Here is a 24,000-nt window from a genome sequence, read left to right on the forward strand (position 1 = left end):
CTATACAAAAAAAAAAAAAAAAAAAAAAAAAAAAAAAAAATAGTAGGCCGCATACTATTCCGGCACCTACATTGCTTTAACAGTTTGAGAGCGCTAGCCGCGGCCAAACTAAAGCGGAACGCACCGAGGAACGCAACTAGGGATGCACCGAGGAACGCTCCCAGCTTTGCTGAGACGTGAAAAGGAACTTAAGAAGTTCAAATGAACACGAGAGGGGCGTTTTGTTGCTGAGAGACAATGAACAAAAAATTGAGAAAAAGATCAGAAATTTATTATGGAAATTTGAGGAGGAAAGGCACAAGAAGAGGAAGGAGGAGGAAGAGGACTAGGAGGAGGAGGAAGATGAAGAGGAGGACCAGCGGGAGGAGGAGGAGGAAGAGAAGGAGGAGCAGGAGGTAAAGGAGGAGTAGCGGGAGAAGGAAGAGGAAGAGGATCGGGAGGAGGAGGAGGAGGAAGAGGAGAAGCGGGACGAGGAGGAGGAAGAGGTGGAAGAGCAGGAGGAAGAGGAGGAGGGGGAGGAGGAGAAGGAAGAACGGGAGGAGGAGAAGGAGGAGGAGGTAGAGGAGTAGGAACGGCAGGAGGAGGAGGAAGAGAAGCAGTAGGAGGAGGAGCGGGAAGAGAAGGTGGAGGAGGAAGAGGAGGTGGAGGAGGAAGAGAAGGAAGAGGAGGAGGATGAGAGGAAGGAGTGGTAAGAGAAGGTGGAGGAGGAAGAGAAGGAGGAGGAGGAGGAAGAGGGGGAGAAGGAGGAGGAAGAGGAAGAGGAGGAGGAGCAGGAAGAAGAGGAGGAGGAGGAAGCGGAGAGCGTCCCTGGGCATTAATACCTTTCCTAGCGAAGGGTCACCACGGAAATGAACAAGAGTTTCGCGTGTCAGGGGCGAATTGAGAGAGGGTCACCCGGTGAGGAAGGGGTCACACGAGATGGCCGTTTTTTTGTTTTTGTTTTTTATTCTAGCTCCACGGAGACGAATAAAATCGTCTGGCGGCAGCTAGAAGATAGGGAAAGTACAACCCAGTACGCAAGGCGTGACCTGATCTATTGTGATGAATTAGGCCTAAAGAGAATAGCTGCGACCCTATATGCCTGGACTCCTGATACAGGTAACATTTATTGCCGGGAATTGGAGAAGAGTGCGAGATTCGAACCCAAAACTAAGCGAATACAGACCCCTTGGTTGAGAGACACGGGTCCGAATCGATGGAGACTGCTCCGAGCGAAGCGGCTGTTCATTTACAATGTAAATCAATGAAGGCGTTCACACACAACCGCATAATTTTTTTCCTGGACTGTGTGGTACCGCCGCGGTTTCCGCGCGGTTGAAACCGCTAATGTGAACAGGGGCTAACGTTGCGTCATTGTGTCGAAGGGACGAAGACACTTTATGGCCAAGAAGAATGTGATAGAAGAAATGTTCTTGAAAACGGCGGTTTACCAGCGGTAGATGAAGTTCCGCTGTTGGTAGTGTCAGACTCTACGAAGTAGATAACAGTTGGGAATAAGTAGATTGGTGATGAAGGGTGGAGGCGATAACACCTTGACGGAAGAAAGGTGGTGGTGGTGGTGATAGTGGTGGTAGATGAGGTGATAGTAGTGGTGATAGTGTATGAGGTGATAGTGATAGTGGATGAAGTACTGGTGATAGTGGATGAGGTGGTAATGGTGGTGATAGTGTATGAGGTGATAGTGATGATGGTGGTGGATGAGGTGATGGTGGTGATAGTGGTGGTAGATGAGGTGATAGTGGCGGTGATAGTGTATGAGGTGATAGCGATAGTGGATGAAGTAATGGTGATGGTGGATGAGGTGTTAGCGGTGGTGATAGTGGTTGCAGATGAGGTGATAGTGTATGAAGTGATAGTTGTGGTGGTGGTGGATGAGGTGTTAGTGGTAGTGGTGGTGATAGTGTATGAGGTGGTAGTGGTGATAGTGTATGAGGTGATAGTAGTGGTGATAGTGTATGAGGTGGTAGTGGTGATAGTGTAAGAGGTGATAATGGTGTGGTGGATGAGGTTTTAGTGGTGATAGTGTATGAGGTGATAGTAGTGGTGATAGTATATGGGGTGATAGTGGTGCTAATGTATGAGCTGATAGTGGTGATAGTGTATGAGGTGATAGTGGATGAGGTGTTAGTGGTGGTGTTAGTGTTGGTGTTAGTGGTGCTAGTGTATGAGCTGATAGTGGTGATAGTGTATGAGGTGATAATGGTGATAGTGGATAAGGTGTTAGTGGTGGTGTTGCTATTGGTGGTAGTGGTGGCAGCGCGGGAGGCAAAAGCCTTGGTGGTGGTAGAAATTATTAACAAGGGAGGTACAATCGATAGAGTACTCTACATCGCAACTCTGTCTTCGAGCTCGACCCAGATCGTTACAATTGACGGTGAACGGACACTGTCAAAGCAGTAGACGGGTGTGCTGTGACAGTGAAAGTGTCTGTCCTTCTTTAGGTACGCGTTTAAGGGGTTTAAGGGATATTCTAAGGGATATAAGTTCAGAGTTGTCCTGGAGAAACAGGCCTTAAATTCGGACCTTTAATTCAGTGAACGTGAATATTTGTGTTTAGATGAACACACACACACACACACACACACACACACACACACACACACACACACACACACACACACACACACACACACACACACACACACACACACACACACACACACACACACAGTGGTAGCATTCGCGGCAGCCACTACCGCGGTCCGGGTTCGAATCCCGCCCAGGGCTGAAATAATTTCAGTATCGCTGTGCTGCGACTCGTTACTCCAACTCTCGTGGGTGGGGAGTTGGGTGTGTGTGTGCGTGCAAGGTCACAGCATTACCCATAGATCGGTCATATATGAGCTCTGAGCTCTCTTCCGGGAGGGGAATAGCTGTCTATTACGAGTCCAACACATGATCCAAGACCATGGTGAATCACGCACACACACAACCACACATAAACACACACACACACACACACACACACACACACACACACACACACACACACACCTGCGCAAAATATACATTGTGCGACTGCAAACATGAACGCACGCACTACTGTACTGTGTACACCTATAAACGTGTACATTCCAACATAATTGACAATAATTTAGCACAAGGACAAGAACCCATACATACCTTGCATGTCTCAAGAAATCGATCAGCATTAAGAAAATGTTTGTGTTCTTTTCGTCTGGTAATAATTACTTATGTACCCTTTGATATTGTCTCCTTTGGTGATTTGATTCTGTCTAAGGCCAGATGACTTTATTCAGTATAAAGAAACCAGAGAACCTCCTAAGAGGGCATATAGTCCGGAAACTTGTACCAGTTGGCGGATGCACTGCGATTTTAGTCAGCGTTGAGAAGATCTCTAGGAGCTTTGGAAACAGCATTTCATAAATATAGGACCTACGAACAAAAAGGTTGAGAATCACAGCCCTAGACGATAAAGTGGATTTTTTTTTTCAAGTGCGAAGTGGAAATATTATTTTGTTGTTCTAATCCTTTCCCACAATGCAATGCGCATCAGTATAAATACTTTTCTCAGTCATTCAGAGATTTTTTTATCGATATATGAAAGTTTACGTCCTCAAATTTCTTTTCCAGTGGAACAGTGGAACACATATAGTGTGCGAGTGTGTGTATGTGTGTGTGTGTGTGTGTGTGTGTGTGTGTGTGTGTGTGTGTGTGTGTGTGTGTGTGTGTGTGTGTGTGAATGAGAGCGTGCATGTCTTAGTCTATACATTCTTCCCCAACTCTCCTTCACGAACGTTTTTGCTTGTTCGACACTCTGACCGCAAGTTCTTTTGGCGTGTGACGGGAGTGACAGGGACGAGGATGCTCCCCTGCCAGGCCCGGCCACTTTACACTGCGGGCGAGATTTCTTTTGCCTAAGAAGAATCGAAAAAAAAAGACAAACTTCGGACATCGAGTTATCGGAAATGGGTCGAGATGGCGTGACTCGGAAACACCTTTCAGCACGCATCTCGCATTTTTTTTTTTCTATTTCTTTTCGACAGGTAGTTCTCTACAGCTGGGGTACCACCACCTTGGTTCCTTGTTTTGTCGCCGAGTCCACACCCTTTAGATAAGAAAAATTTTGTGGCACTAAAAAAGAATTAGGAAGTGTCCACAGCTAACTTCCCGAAACTCGCCACGCAGTCGTGTCTTGTCTAATTCCGCCCAGCGAGTCGAACTAAAGAAATTAAAAACATTGCTGCACGTGAGGAAAATTTTAGATCTGTGTGTTTATGCCTGTGTGTGTGTGTGTATACGTGTGTGTGTACGTTTATGTACGTGTGTGTGTGTATACGTGTATGTGAGTACGCGCATGTGTATGTGTGTTTGCGCGCGCGCGTGTGGGTCTGTGTCTGTATGTATGTGTGTCTGTGTGTGTGTGTGTGTGTGTGTGTGTGTGTATATGTATGTGTGTGTGTGTGTGTGTGTGTGTGTGTGTGTGTGCGTGCGTGTGTGTGTATTTATCTATTCTCATAATTCAATTAAAGAATTGCAAGCGTTTAGACACTTTCAGACAGCTTGTTTCAGACAAAGAAAACGTAAACATCTGTGCTATACATCAGTCATTTCCGTTTAAGATAATTAATGAAATCTATGATAATCCAACATCCAAACCGTTTCTATTATTAGCATTAGTATTTTATTATTATTATTATTTCTTTTATTGTAATTATTTTTCAGGGTTGTCTGCTTGTTGGTGTTATATGTTTGTAAACCCATAGATGATAAGTTATCCAAAAAATCTTCAAAATCAAAATCAAACAGTTTGTGGTGCCAAATGACAAGTGCGTTAACGTTAATAATTTTATTCTGGCAAACGACAGGTCATCTTGTAATTCGAATTAATCACTGCCCATTAGAGGCTCATAGTCAATCGCTGAAACGGAGCTGAATCCAAAGTAGATTGTCCCTGAAGCCACGCTTACACGGGGCAAGTTGAGAGGCAAGTCAAGTATGCAAGTTACTTTAACTGGAGAGGAAAGCGAGCAAGTACATGTTCACACAAGCCATTTGTCTCTGACTTGGTCTGTGTGAACATGTACTTGTTCGCTTTCCTCTCCAGTTCAAGTAACTTGCACACTTGACTTGCCTCTCAACTTGCCCCATGTAAACGAGGCTGTAATACCACAACATCCCCACTCTACCGATACACACACCCCGGCCCCATGCACAAGACGAACCGACAAAGAAATTGGGCAATCTCCGCCATGCAAAGAAATGATGAAATCACTTGTTTACCTGCTGTACAGTTCCACGGCGTAGGCTACATCGCCGTCCTGGTCCGCATCGAGCGCCTTCCGAAGGGCAACGGCCCAGCCGTCGATCCTCTCGTCCAGGGAAGGCTCCCCGAGCAGGTCCGTGTCCCCCCTAGTCACCGCAGCCGCAGCCACGCGCTGGGACACAGACACGACGGCCGCAGCGCCTATAGAACGCTGCGGCCCTTGCGGCAAACTGGAGGTCGCCGTGTTGAGGGACTGCGGCCGCGCAGTGCTGCGCAGCACAGACGTGGGTCCCCCGCTGTTCGACCGGAGGAGTTCCTCCACAGGCTCGGACTCGAAGTCCGCAGAGTCCGTGTCGAAGTCCCCGAGGGAGTAGGAGGTGACGGCCGACGCCGGGGCTACCTTGGACCTGGTGACGGAGGAAGCTGAGGAGGAGCGAGGCACCACTCCCCCCTTGCCCTCCCGAGGCGGCAGGTCCGACCGGAGAGCCACACTGCTAAGGAGCTGCACGCGTCCCGACTTCTTAGGCAGCAGCGGGATCGGCAGGGAGAAAGGCGTCTTGCCGGTGGGCGGGACGGGAGTTACGGCGAAACTGATCGGTTCCTTCAACTGGTAAGGAGACCCTTCCAGAGACTGCAACTGACTCTCAAGGTTCTCCAAGTCAGAGATATCGTCGACCTCTCGGGAGAAGCTTCGCTTTCCTTCGACCTCTTCGGCCTCCTCGTCCTCCTCTTCCTCCCCCTCCTCTCCCTCGTGGACCTCCTCGGACACGTGGAGGCGCTGTTGGCTCAGCTGGTCGTCACGGCCGTGTCCGGAGGCGTCGAGAGACAGGGCCACCTCCCGGAACCTCTGTTTCCTCATAATACGGTCCACCCACTCCCGCCACTTGACCATGGGGATGGGGTTGCCCTGCTGTTGCCGCCACCATTGCCCTCGTCACAAACTGGAAAGCAAAAATTAGATAATCAATCAATTAGATCAATCTATTAATCAACCAATGGATAAATAAAGAGGTATATATGTGTATAAAAGAATGCATACTAGACTAACTAGGTAGACAGACAAATAGATGTATGAGTTAAGTAAACGATTAGAATTCTCTTGCAGGTAATAGCTAGACCAAGGCAGTCAAAGTGGGCGTTAACCCAATCACCTCTGTGGGGGTTCCACGGGAATAAATGAAATTTCTTGACGGCAGCCGAAATAAAAGGAGAAGCACACCCGCCACGGAGAGAGGTAATTCGAGATAGGTTGTAATCAATGTTTCCTCTAATTCAGTGGTTCTTAACCTTTTCCAGTGCCCTAAGTACCCCTTGATATCTCAGAAAATTTCCTTGTACCCCCATCCAATACAAATACAATGCAAATATATGAAAAGGGTGAGTGATACAAACCTTATTTGCTTTCTCATTGTAAATATACAGTACCATTGCGCTGGGGCTATCATGTCTCGTACCCCCCCCCCCAAGGGTCAAGGTTTTGTACCCTCAGGGGGTACAGGTACCCCAGGTTAAGAACCACTGCTCTAAATTGTTGCTGTGAATATGCACAGAAATTTGCTTGCGCGCAAACTTTGCCTTCTCTGAACAGCATGTCCGCACCCATGGCAGCAAAGTCATTTCGTTTGCAATGGAAGCGCTAGAGTTAGGAGAGAGAGAGAGAGAGAGGGAGAGAAATTATTGGTTTGATGGTTGGCAAGTTACTATATTTCTAGATAATTTATAAGTTGATATTTGGGTGGAACTTCTTTATTGAATGGATTTTCATATAATTTGAAAACCTTGTGCGCGCACATTTTTGTCTTTATGTGCGCTAGTTGGAAAATATGTGCGCGCGCATATGCGCACAGCTTAGAGGGAACGTTTGGTTGTAATCCGTCAGTAATTGGCAGTTCCTTTCAGGTCTATCAAAAGTAACACTGTGTGAGGAAGGAACTTTCATTAGAACCACGTTTCGCTTGTGACACTTTTTCTATGAAGTATATAGTCACCAGAGCTGGGCGCGTTCCTCGGTGCGTTTCTAGGTGCGTTCCGCTTTAGATTGGCCACGGTTAACGCTCCCAAACTATTAAAGCAATATAGGTGCCGGTATAGTATGTGACCTATGAAATTTTTCTTTGGTATAGTATTTGACCTACCGGACTTTTATTTCGGTATGGACCCGTCTCTTAAGCTTTAATAGTTTGGGAGCGCTAACTGCGGCCAAACTAAAGCGGAACGCACCTAGGAACGCCCCGAGGAACACGCCCAGCTATGATAGTCATCTTATATCTTCCCCTTTCGTCGGCGGTGAACAAATGTCCTGCACACGGACAATTGCTCCCTCTCTTCCTTGATCTTCCATGGGATCCAATGACCTCCATTCGTTTCCTTGGATCTTCCTATTTATACTCTCTGTGTACCACAACTATATACAGTAACAAGCAAAACGTTGTACAAATAAAGGCTCCGTGCTCATATGGTGTTTCTATTGATAAGTTGTAATCCATTCTCTACGAGAAGGTGCCACGGAATTGAAGGAAATAGCTCAGTGGCATCCATAACAGAAGGAGACGGTGCACCCGGTAATGATGGGGTTGAAGAAGATTTAGCAGAATTACGCTAGATTTAACATATTTTCATGGAAATGATACTAAATTAATAATAATAATAATAAAAAAATACATAGAACCCAAACGGAAGGACAAAATATTTAGCATAATTTTTGTCAGTCTAGCATAATTTCGGTTTCTGTCTAGCATATTCCCGAATGAGAATTCTGGCCACAATGGGTTGAAGGCCAAAGCGTTGATGTCCCGGTTCGAAACTCCACCCAACTGCTGAAGTGATGCAGGCAAGGTCATCATATTAAGACAACAGGGCAAGACTTGTGGTAATGTATTTAAATTGGAGAAATTTAGGTTTAAGAATGAAATAGAGAAGAACTGGTCTACAAATAGGGCAGTTAACGAATGGAATAGTCTCAGTAACCATATAATGATCGCTGAAACAACTAAGAGAAAATGAGATAACTTTATGGATAGGAATATGACAGGTGGACATGGAACTGCCTTGTGTAGGCCTTATGGTCTCTTGCAGTGTTTTATGTTCTTATGAGACGGAGTGGAGCACCACGAAACTATCCCATGTTCACTTGAACACACACTCGTATTGATCCACTGTTCAACTCAACGATACCATCTGATCCATGGCGTTTATAGCACTAAACAAATGCTTGCAAGGACACAGGCAGGAACACCCGTCGTTGTCGTAAAGTCTAGTTAAAACAAGCAAACGAGGACAAAAATGTTCACTAAAGTCTGTGCGCTTCAAGGAGTCCGTTCAGGAGGTGGCATACATCGGGATTTACTACTGTCTATTCTGCCAAATCAAGCTTAGTGCATACCTCTCTCTCTCTCTCTCTCTCTCTCTCTCTCTCTCTCTCTCTCTCTCTCTCTCTCTCTCTCTCTCTCTCTCTCTTATTTTCCATCTTTTTTTTTTTTTTTTTACTCTGTGGATGTGCCTCTGACCAGAACAGTAGGCGAGATGCAGGGATGACCCGTCATCCAGGAGGAGCCAAGAAAAGAGGGAAGGGGGGACGGGTGGTGAATGGTAACAGAGTATATGGGGGTTAAATGGGTGGGAGTGGATTTAGGCCTTTTGACTTTGGCTACCTCCCTCGTAAGGGGAAAAGCTTTGATATATGTATATGAATGTATGTATATAGTAAAGGAAGCTGTATCACGTTTTAGTATTTCAACAACGATTACCTATGCCCCATTCCACTAGTCTCACCTGTGACACCTCGACGTGGCAACATGGCGGAGGAAAAAGCGCTGTTGCCATGTCATAGACTTTATTCAAATCCTAAAAAGTGATACTCATTCTATTATACACCTTCCTTTACATATATACAGAATATAAAAATAAGAATTTCAAATAGCATATAGATAGGAAATAAGAGAGAAAGGGATGGACTAAGGTTGATTTGGCAAAATGGATAGTAGTAAATCACGACGTATGCCACACACACCTTGAACGGACTTCTTGAAGCGCACAGACACATTCCATAAGCCAGTCAACACACCGAGACGCTTGTTCTTTAAGGTTTCGAACGAACAACATAAGTCATATTTCATTATATGATTATTATATTTTTCCATTTATCTATTTATTCATTTGTATGTGTATCTAAGTATTAGATTTAAGATTTATATTTTCCTTGATACCTCCAAGAACACATTCTGGCAAGCTACTTGTGGCTTATTAAGACATACCAATGAGAAGTCCCGAGTTCAATTCACCATCCCGCTCGCATGCAATGGGAAGTGAGAAACCTCTGCTAGGACATTCCAGTCATTTGCAGCAACCCTCTGGGTTTCTTAGGCCGATGTTTGGGTCCCCTCCCCGCTTGGCCAGGGCTGTCGGAAACCAAGAAGCACGTAGTGGGTACCGGGAATCGAACTCATGACCACCTGGTCATGAGTTCGACACGGTATCCACTGGGTTTCAAGGTCTTGCAGCTGGGTCTCGGAGCGGGACTCGAAAGCTGGTTGAAAGGAAGACAACTACGACCTTCAAGTGGTGGAACTAGGAAATGTAGGACGTTTCGTCCATGGACGTTTCGTCCCTGGACGTTTCGTCCCTGGACGTTTCGTCCCTGGACGTTTCGTCCCTGGACGTTTCGTCCCTGGACGTTTCGTCCCTGGACGTTTCGTCCCTGGACGTTTCGTCCCTGGACGTTTTGACCAAGGATGTTTCGGTCCCATTCCTATGTATCGTCGGCCTAAAAGAAGAAGAAGAAAAAAAGAGGAAGAAAAAGATAATGAAGAAGAAAAAGAAGATGATGAAGAAGAAAAAGAAGAAAATGAAGAAAAAGAGGAAGAAGAAGAAAAAGAAGAAGAAGAAGAAAAAGAGGATGATGAAGAAGAAGAAGAAGAAAAATAAGAATAAGAAAAAGAAAATGAAGAGGAAGAAGAAGAAGAAGAAAAGAAAGAAAAGATGAAAAAGAAGAAGAAGAAGAAGAAGAAGATTATGGTGAAGAAGAAGAAGATGATGATGGTGAAGAAGAAGAAGAAGAAGAAGAAAAAGATGAAGAAGAATGAGAAAAAGATGGAGAAGAAGAAAAATATGAAGAAGATGAAGAAGAAGAAGAAAAAGAAGATGATGAAGAAGAAGAAAAAGATGAAGAAGAATGAGAAGAAGAAGAAGAAGAGGAAGAAGAAGAAAAGCGGCTTGAATAAATAAATAAATAGAACTAGTGGGTAGGGCTTTGCTCCACTAAGAGTTTCTCACTTCCCACTACGTAGGAGTTGTGTGATGAGTTATATGAACCAATGTTTCGTTTTCTGCTATTTACCAAACACAAAAAGCATACATTCATGTACGTTCATATATACAAAAAACGCACACAAACGCATACATACATACATACAGACATGCAACATACATACATACATACATAAATACATGCATACATACACACATACATACATACATATATACGTACATAAATACATGCGTACATACATACACACATACATACATGGATATATACATACATTCATACATACATATACATAAATACATGCGTACATACACACATACATATATGGATATATACATACATTCATACATTCATACATACATACAACATATTCATGCATACATACATCCACATAAACACAGAGTGAAAAAGAAGAGTAGAACTGAAACTATAGAAAGGGAAAGAGTACACTGGTGAACCGGGTCTGTTCACTATCTTGCTCAAAATCATTGTTAGAGGAACAGTAGTCCAGTTTCAAGGACACACTAAGCATGAGGCAAACAACAAAAGATAACGAAGAGTCGTTTTACCGGGAGACTTCAACTGTAGAGAGATGAAATAAGGAAGCCGCCAAAAATCCGCCAAAATCCGCCAAAAAGCCGCCAAAAATCCATTCATTTTCTTTGCATGAATGTACTTTCTTCATGAAGCCTAGTTGATATCTCTCTCTCTATCTCTCTCTCTCTCTCCCTCCCTCCCTCTCTTTTACACACACACACACACGAAAGTGGCCCGCAGCTCCTGGTTCGAATCCTGCCCAGGGCCGAAATTATTTCGGTACTGCTGCGCTTCTGGTCGTTACTCTGACTCTCGTGGGCGGGGAGTTGGGGGTGTGTGTGTGAAAGGTCATAGCATTACCCATAGATCGGACCTACGAGCTCTGAGCTCTCTTCCGGGAGGGAAATAGCTGTCGATCACGAGTCCAACACGTGATCCAAAGACCAAGTGAATACACACACACACACACACACACACACACACACACATATACAGGCACTCACACACAACCATACACACACACACACACACATACACACACACATACACACACACAAACACACACACACATACACACAAACGCACACACACATACATATAAACACACGCACACAAAGAAACACACACACGCACACAAACACACAAACTCGCGCACGCATTCATGTACTGTTCTCGTGCTCGTTCATTTTCGAGCACGTGTGTACGTGTTTTCAAGTGTTTTTCTTGTATATCTGCATATGCATGTAAAAACACAACCACTAATAGCGCGCGCGCGGGCTTTGAGTGGCCGGGAGTTTTTTTGGATAACCCTCATCTCTTGGAGAATTAAGTCAAATGTGAGATCAAGTTTTCTTCAAGAGTCAAGTAGACCCACTCGTAGTCTCTCCTCCTCCCACTCCTCCTCTTCATCTTCGTGCTCTCTCTCTCTCTCTCTCTCTCTCTCTCTCTCTCTCTCTCTCTCTCTCTCTCTCTCTCTCTCTCTCTTTTTATACTTCGTCCTCCTTCCTTTCCCTCTTAATCTTCCTCCCTCCTCCTCACCCATCTTAATCTTCGTACTTCTTCTTCTTCTTTTTTTTTTTATTTAACTTCATCCTTCTTCTTTCCCCTCTTCCTCCCTCCCCCTCACCCATCTTCATCTTCGTACTTTTTTTTTTTTTTTAACTTCATCCTCCTTCCTTCCCCCTCTTCCTCTTCCTTCCTCACCCATCTTCATCTTCGCACTACTTCTTCTTCTTCTTCTTCTTTTTTTTTATACTTCATCCTCCTTCCTTCCCCCTCTTCCTCTTCCTCCCTCCCCCTCACCCATCTTTATCTTCGTGCTTATTCTTCTACTTTTTTTCCTTTACTTCATCCTCCTTCCCTTACCTCTTTTCCTCTTCCTCTTCCTCTTCCTCCCTTCCCTTCACCCATCTTCTTCCTTCTTTTTCTTCTTGGTCGCCTCAGAGTGTCTAAACCTTTTCAATCTCTTCATCTTCATACTCATTTCCCTCATCTTTTTTTCCTTCACTTCCTCTCCTTCTTGCCCTCTTCCTCCTCCTCCCTCCCTCTCTCCTCCTCTTCCTACTCCTCCCTCCCCTTCTCCCCCTCTTCCTACCTCCTCCTCCTCCCCCTCTTCCTCCTCCTCCCTTCCCCCTCTCCTCTTCTTCCTCCTCCTCCCTCCCCTTCTCCCCCTCTTCCCCCTCCTCCCTTCCCCCTTCTCTCCCTCTTTCTTCCTCCTCCTCCCTCCCCCTACTCCCCCTCTTCCTCCTCCTCCTCCCTCCATCCCTCTCTCCTCCTCTTACTACACCTCCCTCCCACTTGTACTGTGTACAATTTTGGTCCCCATACTACCAGAAAGATATTAACAAACTAGAAAGAGTACAACGGAGAGTGACCAAAATGATACCAAGGCTGAGAAATCTGCCGTATGAAGAAAGACTAAAAAATCTAAACTTGTTCTCCCTCTCAAAAAGAAGAATGCGAGGAGATTTGATTGAGGTTTTTAAAATGTTCAAAGGCTTTGACAACATTGTCAAAGATTACTTCTTATTAGACCAATCAAATACAAGAAGACGCCACGATTTCAAAGTAATTGGCAAAAGATTCTCTACGAACGAAAGTAAGCACTTCTTCTTTAACCGGGTTGTTAACGTGTGGAATTCGTTACCTCCCACTGTCGTCGAAAGTAACACGATAACAATATTTAAAAATCGCTTAGACAAATACTTGGAATCTAATCCGCAGATAAAATATTATCCTTTGCAATAAAAGATATGACAATCAGACATTTAATCATAATTGGATTAATCAGATAGGATAGTGATAGCAGTAGTGTTAGTTCGAAAGTAACACGATAACAACATTTAAAAATCGCTTAGACAAATACTTGAAATCTAATCCGCAGATAAAATATCATCCTTTGCAATAAAAGATATGACAACCAGACATTTAATCATAATTGGATTAATCGGATAGGATAGTGATAGCAGTAGTATTAGTTCATCTTCTATCGCCTAGTTGCCCTGTTTCCTTAACTGTAGTGTAGTTTAGTTAACACAAACAGCCTCGTTAGGGCCAGTAGGCCTGCTGTTGTTTGTTCTTCCTTTGTGTTCCTTTGTGTTCTTCCTCCTCCTCCCTCGCCCTTCTCCCCTCCTCCTCCTTCCCCTTCTCCCCCTCTTTCTCGTCCTCCCCCTCTCCCCTTTTTCTCCTCCTCCCTTCCTACTCCCCCTCTTCCTCCTCCTCCCTCCCCCTCTCCTCCTCTTCCTCCTCCTCCTCCCTCCCCTTCTCCCCCTCCTCCTCCTCTTCCTTCACCTTCTCCCCACCATCACCACCTTTCACCTTCATCATCCTTTTCGTTCTTCTTAGTCGCCTCAGAAAGTGCCTAAGCCTTTTCATCTTCATCTTTATAATCATTCTCCTCCTCCTTTCCCTCTCTTCCTCCTTCTCTTCCTCTTCCTCCTCCCCCTCCTCTTCCTCCTCCCCCTCCTCTTCCTCTTCCTCCTCCCCCTCTTCCTCCTCTTCCCTCCCTCTCTCCTCACTCCGCCGCGCCCATTTTCATCCTCATCATCCTCCTCTTTCTTCTAAGTCACTTCAGAGAGCGCCTGGCTGAAGGACGCTCTTCACCCGTCTTTGTTCCCTCTCGTTCTTCCTTTGTTGCCTCCGTGTTTACATCAGGACATCTACGCCTCAGCCGCGCGCCCCCGCCCCCCCGGGGGAGAGCCTGTTCACACACAAACCGCCTCTTTTTTCAGCATCGCCTCCCTGCCAACTCGACGTTGATCGTCGACGTGAATGCGTCAGACCCAATATATCGAGGAAGGAGTGAGGAGGACGGAAGGCGGGAAGGGGAAGGGTGGGGAGGGGGAGGGGAAGGGGGAGGAGGGGGAGGGGGAGGTGTTGGAGAGGAAAAAATAGGCGAAAAGAAGAGTTTAGCGCAGAAGGGGAGTTCTGTGAAAACTTCTGCTCAAGAGGGCGAACGTCAGCTGGTAAAAGAGAAAGAGAGAGAGAGAAAGAAAGACAGAGAGAAAGAGAGAGGGAGAGAGAGATAGAGAGGAAGAGAGGGAGTGTGTGTGTGTGAAAGAGAGGGAGAGAGAGAGAGAACGAGAGGGAGAGAGAGATAGAGAGGAAGAGAGAGAGAGAGAGAGATGACAAAGAGAATTGTCTTGACGAGCATAGGGTAAACACTGCTGGTGAAAGTAGATTATATATATCTGATAAACGATCAAATGCATGAGAATGGGGGATGGAATCAGTTGAAAATAGGTATCATTTGTATAAGAAATGCTTGTCCTTCTATCCTGAATATCAATTTTACCTGAGACAGTAAAAAAAAAAAAAAAAAAAAAAAAAAAAAAAAAAAAAAAAAAAAAAACGAAATAAATTGAAAAAAAAATTAATTGTCGCTGTCGTTTTTTACGTGGATTTTCATCAGGATTTATCATTGCAATCTTCTAACTCATCGATAAAATGTTTTACATGACTGTAAAGAATGTGTGTACACGTATGTGTGTGTGATTCACCATTGTATTGGACCACGTGTTGGACTCGTGATCGATAGCTATTACCTTCCCGGATGAGAGCTCAGAGCTCATATATGACCGATCTAAAGCTATGACCTCACACACACACACACACACACACACACACACACACACACACACACACACACACACACACACACACACACACACACACACACACACAAATTAGATATAGCGAGATACAGAGACGGGACACCACGAGCATAGCTCCCCTTCCCGTAAAAAACAGCTAGGTAAATGCACACACACACACGCACATGCACACAAATTAGATATGGCGAGATACAGAGACGGGACACCACGAGCATAGCTCCCCTTCCCTAAGATACAACTAAATAAATACACACACACACACACACACACACACACACACACACACACACACACACACACACACACACACACATAGCATTACCCATAGATCGGTCATACGAGCTCTGAGCTCTCTTCCGGGAGGGAAATAGCTGTCGATCACGAGTCCAACACGTGATCCAAAGACCAAGGTAAAAGGTGAATCACACACACACACACACACACACACACACACACACACACACACACACACACACACACACACACACACACACACACACACACACACACACACACACAAACATAGCATTACCCATAGATCGGTCATACGAGCTCTGAGCTCTCTTCCGAGAGGGAAATAGCTGTCGATCACGAGTCCAACACGTGATCCAAAGACCATGGTGAAAGGTGAATCACACACACACACACACACACACACACACACACACACACACACACACACACACACACACACACACACACACACACACACACACACAAACATAGCATTACCCATAGATCGGTCATACGAGCTCTGAGCTCTCTTCCGAGAGGGAAATAGCTGTCGATCACGAGTCCAACACGTGATCCAAAGACCATGGTGAAAGGTGAATCACACACACACACACACACACACACACACACACACACACACACACACACACACACACACACACACACACAAACATAGCATTACCCATAGATCGGTCATACGAGCTCTGAGCTCTCTTCCGAGAGGGAAATAGCTGTCGATCACGAGTCCAACACGTGATCCAAAGACCATGGTGAAAGGTGAATCACACACACACACACACACACACACACACACACACACACACACACACACACACACACACACACACATTCGGCTTCTTAAAGGGTTATCACACTGGACAGCTTCCACGGACCTCTCCTGCGTCGACCGTTGAGAGTTCGTTGGAGTAAAAACGACTTCGGTTACAATATTTGAATTTTCAAATCTCCAGATATCAAATTATCTTTCTGTCATATACAACAAAGCTGAATGATGGACTAGGAGACTGCAAACCTGTACGAATGTTAGACATACTGTTGAAATGCCTGCCATTTATTTTATATTATTTGTTTATTTGTTTTTTGTTATTATTTGGCTGCTTGTTTATTATCATTCATTTTATTATTATTTGTTATTTACCCGTCCATCTATTATTATTTGCTATTTACCTGTTTGTTTACTATTTAACTTTACCTATTATTTATTTTATTTTAATTATCATTATTTACCTGTATATTGTTATTATTTTATTCATTTATCCATTTATTTATTCATAATTTTTTTTTTCGCATCCCACTTAGTTATGGACCAAAAGGTCTCCTGTCGGCATGCTCCCCCTTTGTAACCTTTTCCTTACTCAAATGAAGGTTGGAGGTAGGATGATGGAGGTAAGAATGGCTCAGTGTGATAATCCTCAAAATCAATTCATTCTGACTAACCATTGGGGATTCTAATTAGTTCGGAACAAGTTCCACTTCGTGGGAAGTCAATTTCTCCAATGCGGCGACTTGCCCCGGCCCCGCCGCTCAGGCCAATGTATCGCCGCCTTTTGTCGCGGCGGAACGCGGATCGATGGGCCGAGGTACAAACTTACATTCAGTCCCCGGAAGGCTCCTCCTCCTCCTCCTCCTCCTCTTCCTCCTCTTCCTCCTCTTCCTCCTCCTCCTCTTCCTCTTCCTCCTCCTCCTCCACAAATAAAATATTATCCCTTGCAATAAACTATCTGACAACCCGGATTTAATTACAATTCGATAGGATAGTGGTAGCAGTGGTGTTAGTTCATCTTCTGTTTTGTTTTCTTAACTGTAGAATAGTTTAGTAAACACAAACAGCCTCGGTAGGGCCAGTAGGCCTGCTGTTGTTTGTTCTTCCTTTGTGTTCCTCCTCCTCCATCTGATCAAATCCATTGAGAACATAATAAAGGATTACAAAGGCGGAGCATGCCGACAGGAGACCTTTTGGTCCATAACTAGAATAAAGTAGATAATATAAAAATGATAATGTAAATAATAACAAATAAGATAAATAGATGTATAGGTATAGCTAAATAATAAACAAACAGGTAAATAGTAAATAATTATAAATTGACAGATAAATAATAATAAACGAAAATCAAGCAAATAATAAACAAACAGACAAATAATTACAAACAAATGTGAGTGATATGAGTGTGCGCGTATATCTGAATAGATGTTTTATGGGATGGTAGGGGTAGGTAACTGTAGGTGTTTGGGTGTTATGTTCCCTATTTTTTCCAGTGTGTTGTGATTGTATATGATGATGTGTTGTGAGGAGGAGGAGTCTGCCGGAATATTCCGGCAGGCTCTTGAACCTCTGGGGCGCGCCTCTGAGGTCAAACACTCCGGGAGGGATTGTGAGCCCGGAGGGAGGACCAAAGACGCTCCTGGGAGCCTAGCCCCAGGGGCACCCCACGGAGACGCCTCGCCTCGTCACAGTTGGGAGCGGGTCGGGGTTGAATATAGAAACATTAAGTTCGTTTCGTGTAAGTGCCTCGACACAGTTGGATAGGCATCTTGGGAAAACACACTCTGAGTTTGAATAGAGTGATTTTAGACTTTTATTTATTCCCCGGTGTTTGGGTACACAACGTCACAACCCGTGCACAAACATCGTAAAGGCGTAGTTGTCTCTATGCACATGCTCAGGTTTTAGGAACGTGTATGTACGTGTTTTATGTGTGTATGTTTATGTACCACACATAAACTTTAGTCTCCCGTTGTCTTCCTGTCATACACGTATTGTAATCTCTTCCATCGATTCTGTATTTTAGGAGAGTCTGATAAGTATACACACACACACACGCGCGCGCTGATAAGACTAATATTGGAGTACGCTGCGACACCATAGACACCCAACACAAAAAATATATAAAGAAATTAGAAAGAATCCAAAGAGGAACGACAAAGATGTCACCAACACTTTCAAAATTGACATACGAACAAAGATTGTTCAAACTGGAACTAACAATCCTGGAACAAAGAAGAGAAAGAGGAGAATCATGAAAGGTATGGAAGTCCTTGATGGAGAAGATTTATTAAAGTGGGACAGAAGAAAAACAATCTCAAGAAGGATAGTTATAGAAGAGATCTGAAAAAGAATAGTTTTCCACACAGAGTGATAGATGTCTGGAACAAATTGGACGAAAGAATAGTATGCGCAAAAATCATACAAGAATTTAAGAATGAACTAGATACTGAGAGATACAAAGACGGGTCACTACGAGCATAACTCCCTACCTGTATAATACAAGTAGGTAAATACAACTAGGTAAACACACACACACACACGCACACACACATACGCACGCACACACACACACACGCACACACACACACACACACACACACACACGCACACACACATCCGCACGCACACACACACACACGCACACACACACACACACACACACACACAAATTCTCGGTAAAATGACTGGATAATAAGAAAAAGGGCGAATGTATTTCCTTTCCTGTAAACTAAAGATTTAATAAATCCAGTTGGTTCAGTACCCACACTCGTGCACAAATGCGTGGTATTGAGTATAATGACGACAAATGAAAAACGACGCGTGTGAATACTTTTTTCATGTTCACAAATAAATCAGTTTTGATATATTTTTTAGGTTCATTGCAGCATGAGAGGATTATATTCACACACACACAGACACACACACACACACACACACACACACACACGAAATTATTTCAGTATCGCTGCGCTGCGAGTCGTTACTCCAACTCTCATGGGCGGGAAGTTAGAGGTGTGTGTGCGTGTAAATTCGCAGCTTTGAGCTCTCTTCCGGGAGGGAAATAGCTGTCGATCACGAGTCCAACACGTGATCCAAGACCATTGCGAATCACACACACACGCGCGCGCGCACAGAGAGAGAGAGAGAGAGAGAGAGAGAGAGAGGAAAAGAGAACTCAAAGCTAATGCTCCCAAAAATCCAATTCATATGGAAAACGTGTACGACGACGACAAACCAGAAAGAACGACCTCATATCATACACTTCATAAGCTCCCAGTAAGCCCACGGCACCCTAGAGAGTACAAGAGGTACAATAAAGTACGAGAGAGTACAAGAGCACAATAAAGTAAGTGGACCTATGAAGTGAGAGGATAACCCGAGTTCCAGAGTGAGAATGTTATATCCTCATTACTCCTGGAAACGTATCAACCGCTGGAGTCTACTCCAAGGCACTGAACGTGCCATTTAGTGCCATGAGGGGGAGTGGGTGGGGGAATGGGGGAGTGAGGGAGTATGTGTGAGATATAAATTGACGCAGCCCAAAGGGATTTCTCCCCGTCTTCTCCTTTTCTGCATGAGGGAACGGAGAGGTGGTGGGGTCGCCGATTTAATAAAGCGGCCTTGCTGTGGATGTGCTGTGTCTTGCGACACTGCTTCTGAACCAGGACAGTGGGCGAGATGCAGGGATGACCCGTCATCCAGGAGGAGCCAAGGTAAGAGGGAGGGAGGGGTGGGTGGGCGGGAGTGGAGTATGTGGGGATGGAGTGGGTGGGAGTTGATTTTATGCCTTTGTTTTTTGGCTACCTCCCTTGTAAGGGGGAAAGAGTCTTTGGTATGTGTATGTATGTAAGTTCCCTGAAGTTGAAGGTCATCAATTTGACTTTTGATTTATTCATTCTGGAGGCACAATGGACGATTTGCATTTTTATTTCTTAATTCATTTATTTTGTTTGGTTATGTCTTTGTTCATTTGACTTATTTGTCATTTAATTTGTTTGCTTGTTAATTTACTTTTTTATTTTTATCTATATTTTTATTCTTATTTGTTTGTATATTTCTATTCATTTATTTGTTTGTTTATTTGTTTATCTAAACGACATCCTTAGCCTTCAATCCGCTATAGTTCATGCGCTCCAAGAAGTCCGTTTAGGGTTTGGCATATGTCGTGACCCATATGCCTCTCTCTCTCTCTCTTTCTCTCTCTTTCTTATTTCCCATCTATGTACTATTTGAAATTGTTTTTTCTATATTCTTTATATAGTAAAGGAGCCTGTATATCTACAACGAGTATCACTTTTTAGGATTATAAATATTTTGATCAGTTCTATGATAGGTGGCAACATCGCTTTTCCCTCCCATGTTGCCACATCGAGTTGTCAACTTGGCAACGTCGCGCTCGGGGGAATTCCCTCTTCTGCCCCAGCCTGAACGGACTCCTTAGAGCGCAGGGACTGTGACACACCTCGAGACTTTGTTCATCGGAGATGCGGTCCTGATTGGGTCAGTGATTGGAGATTAGAGAATGATTCGTTTAATCTCATCATGAAGATTAGTGTAAGACAGTTCGCACACTGACGCAACCATTTGCAACGGATGCCTACACTCCGTGAAACCCGCATTCCCTCTACTGTATTTCAGAAATGCAGGTACCTGACTGCTGGTGGGCAAACGTACAGGGAATACTGCTTTCACAGAGTGTAGGCATCCGTTGCGACCGGTTTCATGCAACCGGTTGCGTCGGTGTGGGAATTGGCTTAGAGGACCACACGACGTCGATGCCACGAAGGACTTCGAGAACGTTCTTAGGCCACGAAGGACTTAGAGAACGTTCTTAGGCCACGAAGGACTTCCAGAACGTTCTAAGGCCACGAAGGACTTCGAGAACGTTCTTAGGCTACGAAGGACTTCGAGAACGTTCTAAGGCTACGAAGGACTTCGAGAACGTTCTAAGGCCACGGAGGACTTCGAGAACGTTCTAAGGCCACGAAGGACTTCGAGAACGTTCTTAGGCCACGAAGGACTTCGAGAACGTTCTTAGGCCACGAAGGCCTTCGAGAACGTTCTTAGGCCACGAAGGACTTCCAGAACGTTCTAAGGCCACGAAGGACTTCGAGAACGTTCTTAGGCTACGAAGGACTTTGAGAACGTTCTTAGGCCACGAAGGACTTCGAGAACGTTCTAAGGCCACGAAGGACTTCGAGAACGTTCTAAGGCCATGAAGGACTTCGAGAATGTTCTAAGGCCACGAAGGACTTCGAGAACGTTCTAAGGCCACGAAGGACTTCGAGAACGTTCTTAGGCCACGAAGGACTTCGAGAGCGTTCTAAGGCTACGAAGGACTTCGAGAACGTTCTAAGGCCACGAAGGACTTCGAGAACGTTCTAAGGCCACGAAGGACTTCGAGAACGTTCTAAGGCCACGAAGGACTTCGAGAACGTTCTAAGGCCACGAAGGACTTCGAGAACGTTCTAAGGCCACGAAGGACTTCGAGAACGTTCTTAGGCCACGAAGGACTTCGTGAACGTTCTTAGGCCACGAAGGACTTCGAGAACGTTCTAAGTCCACGAAGGACTTCGAGAACGTTCTAAGGCCACAAAGGACTTCGAGAACGTTCTAAGGCCACGAAGGACTTCGAGAACGTTCTTTGATTTTTTGGTCCTCGATGCTCGCTTGGCAGCTTCTTCCATCCGGGTCCTCAGCTTATCTCGTGTGACGCTCAGAAGCTGAGGAATGAGGAGGGCAAATGGGACCAACTTCCAGAAGGAAGAAGAGTTTATCTGGACGAAGGAAAGGTCCTCAGGGAGGAAGGAGAGGAAGGAGATTAGGAAGAAAGACAGAAGAGGAATTTGGGAGTAAAAGAAAAGGAAAGTAATGGGAGAGGAGAGAGCCAATAGGGAATAGTAGGAGGAAGAGGAGGAGGAGTAGGAAGAGGGAGAGAAGGAGGAAGAAGAGAAGGAGTAGGAGGAGGAAGAGAAGGAGTAGGAAGAGGAGAAGGGGAAGGAAGAGGAGGAAGAGGAGGAGGAAGAGGAAGAGGGGAAGAAGAGGAGAATGATGAGGGAGGCGGAAGAGGAGGAGGAATATGAAGAGGAATAGGAGGAGGAAGGGAAGGAGGAGGAGGAGCAGGAAAAGGAAGAGGAGGAGAAGGGGAAGGAAGAGGAGGAGGAAAGGAAGAGGAAGAGGGGAAGAAGAGGGGGAGAATGATGAGGGAGGGGGAAGAGGAGAAGGAAAATGAAGAGGATTAGGAGGAGGAAGAGGAGGAGGAGGAGGAATATGAAGAGGAGGAAGAGGAGAAGGGGAAGGAAGAGGAGGAGGAAGAGGAATAGGGGAAGAAGAGGAGGAGAATGATGAATTGGAAGAGGAGGAGAATGATGAATTGGAAGAGGAGGAGGGAGAGGAATAGGAGGAGGAAGAAAAGGGGGAGGAATATAAAGAGGAGGAGGAGGAGAAGTAATGCAAAGCAATAGGAGGGGAGAGGCGTCCCAGGGCGAGACCATTTGTTCCATGAAAAGCCGGGAGGAGGGGAAGGTAAAAAACGTGGACGGTCAGACAAACGTGAACTAAGATCCCATTAAACCGAAAGACGAACGGAACGGAACTGACTTTACGAACAACTTTGAAAAGAAAAAATTATTCACATAATAGTAACTCCATGCTGCAGTCCTGATAGTCTTCCTAATGTCCCGATAGTCTTCCTACTGTTCTGATAGTCTTCCTACTGTCCCGATAGTCTTCCTACTGTCCCGATAGTCTTCCTACTGTCCTGATAGTCTTCCTACTGTCCCGATAGTCTTCCTGCTGTCCCGATAGTCTTCCTACTGTGCCGATAGTCTTCCTACTGTCCCGATAGTCTTTCTACTGTCCTGATAGTCTTCCTACTGTCCCGATAGTCTTCCTACTGCCCTGATAGTCTTCCTGCTGTGTTACAAAGGCCGGAACAGGAAGCTTAACGGCTCGTTACCTGCCTGATGGAGTGGAAATAGACGAAGAAGGAGATGGAGGAGGGTGGGAGGAGGAGGAGGAGGAGGAAGGAGAAAATTATGGTCAGAGATAAAGAACGCAAGAATGGGGTAGACTGCAAGAGACCATAAGGCCTATACTAGGCAGTTCCATGTCCCTTACCAATAGTTTCAGCGTTCACTATATGGTTATGAAGTCTATCCTATTCGTTAGCCACTCTATTGGTAAACCAGTTCTTGTTTATTTCCTTCTTAAAATTGGAGATAGAAAATTAATATCAAGAAAGAAATAGAAAAGGGATATAAGAGAAATCAGTAAGAACAGAAGAGGAAGAAGAAGATGGAGAGGGGAGACGAGGGGAAAGGAGAATAAGATGGACAAAGAGGGAAAGAGGACAAGAATGAAGAAGACTGCAAGCGACCATAAGGCCCATACGAGTTGATGAGAGGAGCGTGAGACCTACACTCACGCACGTTCTGGGCGTGAGAGAGATAATGAAACAAGACTATTGTGATTTTTTTTTTTTTTTTTTTTTTTTTTTTTTTTGTGATTCACCATGGTCTTGGATCACGTGTTGGACTCGTGATCGACAGCTACTACTACCCTCCTGGAAGAGAGCTCAAAGCTCATGTATGACCGATCTATGGGTAATGCTGTGACCTTACAAGCCCACGAGAGTTGGAGTAACGACTCGCAGAGCAGCGATACTGAAATTATTTCAGCCCTGGGCGGGATTCGAATCCGGACCGCCGTAGTGGCGGCCGGAAACCCTAACCACCGCGCCATCGAGAGAGTGTATGTGTGTGTGTGTGTGTGTGTGTGTGTGTAGTTTACGTGGTTGGTTCCTGGCCGGACCTCAACTTTGCTAATGGCCCGGAACAGT

At 45.0% G+C, this 24,000-nt stretch overlaps 1 protein-coding gene across 1 annotated transcript in view; it reads right to left on the reverse strand.

Moving 5' to 3' along the window:
* LOC143037979 (uncharacterized) overlaps positions 1-24,000 on the reverse strand; it is a 308,270-nt gene that overhangs the window by 244,266 nt on the left and 40,004 nt on the right. The window contains exon 2 of the mRNA XM_076206739.1: positions 5,245-6,168. Coding sequence (XP_076062854.1) covers positions 5,245-6,119 — 875 coding nt within the window. The 5' untranslated portion in view covers positions 6,120-6,168. The remainder of the gene's footprint in view (positions 1-5,244; positions 6,169-24,000) is intronic.

This window comes from Oratosquilla oratoria, chromosome 23 (assembly GCF_046742065.1).
Source record: "Oratosquilla oratoria isolate Oo_2021 chromosome 23, ASM4674206v1, whole genome shotgun sequence".
NCBI lineage: Eukaryota > Metazoa > Arthropoda > Malacostraca > Stomatopoda > Squillidae > Oratosquilla > Oratosquilla oratoria.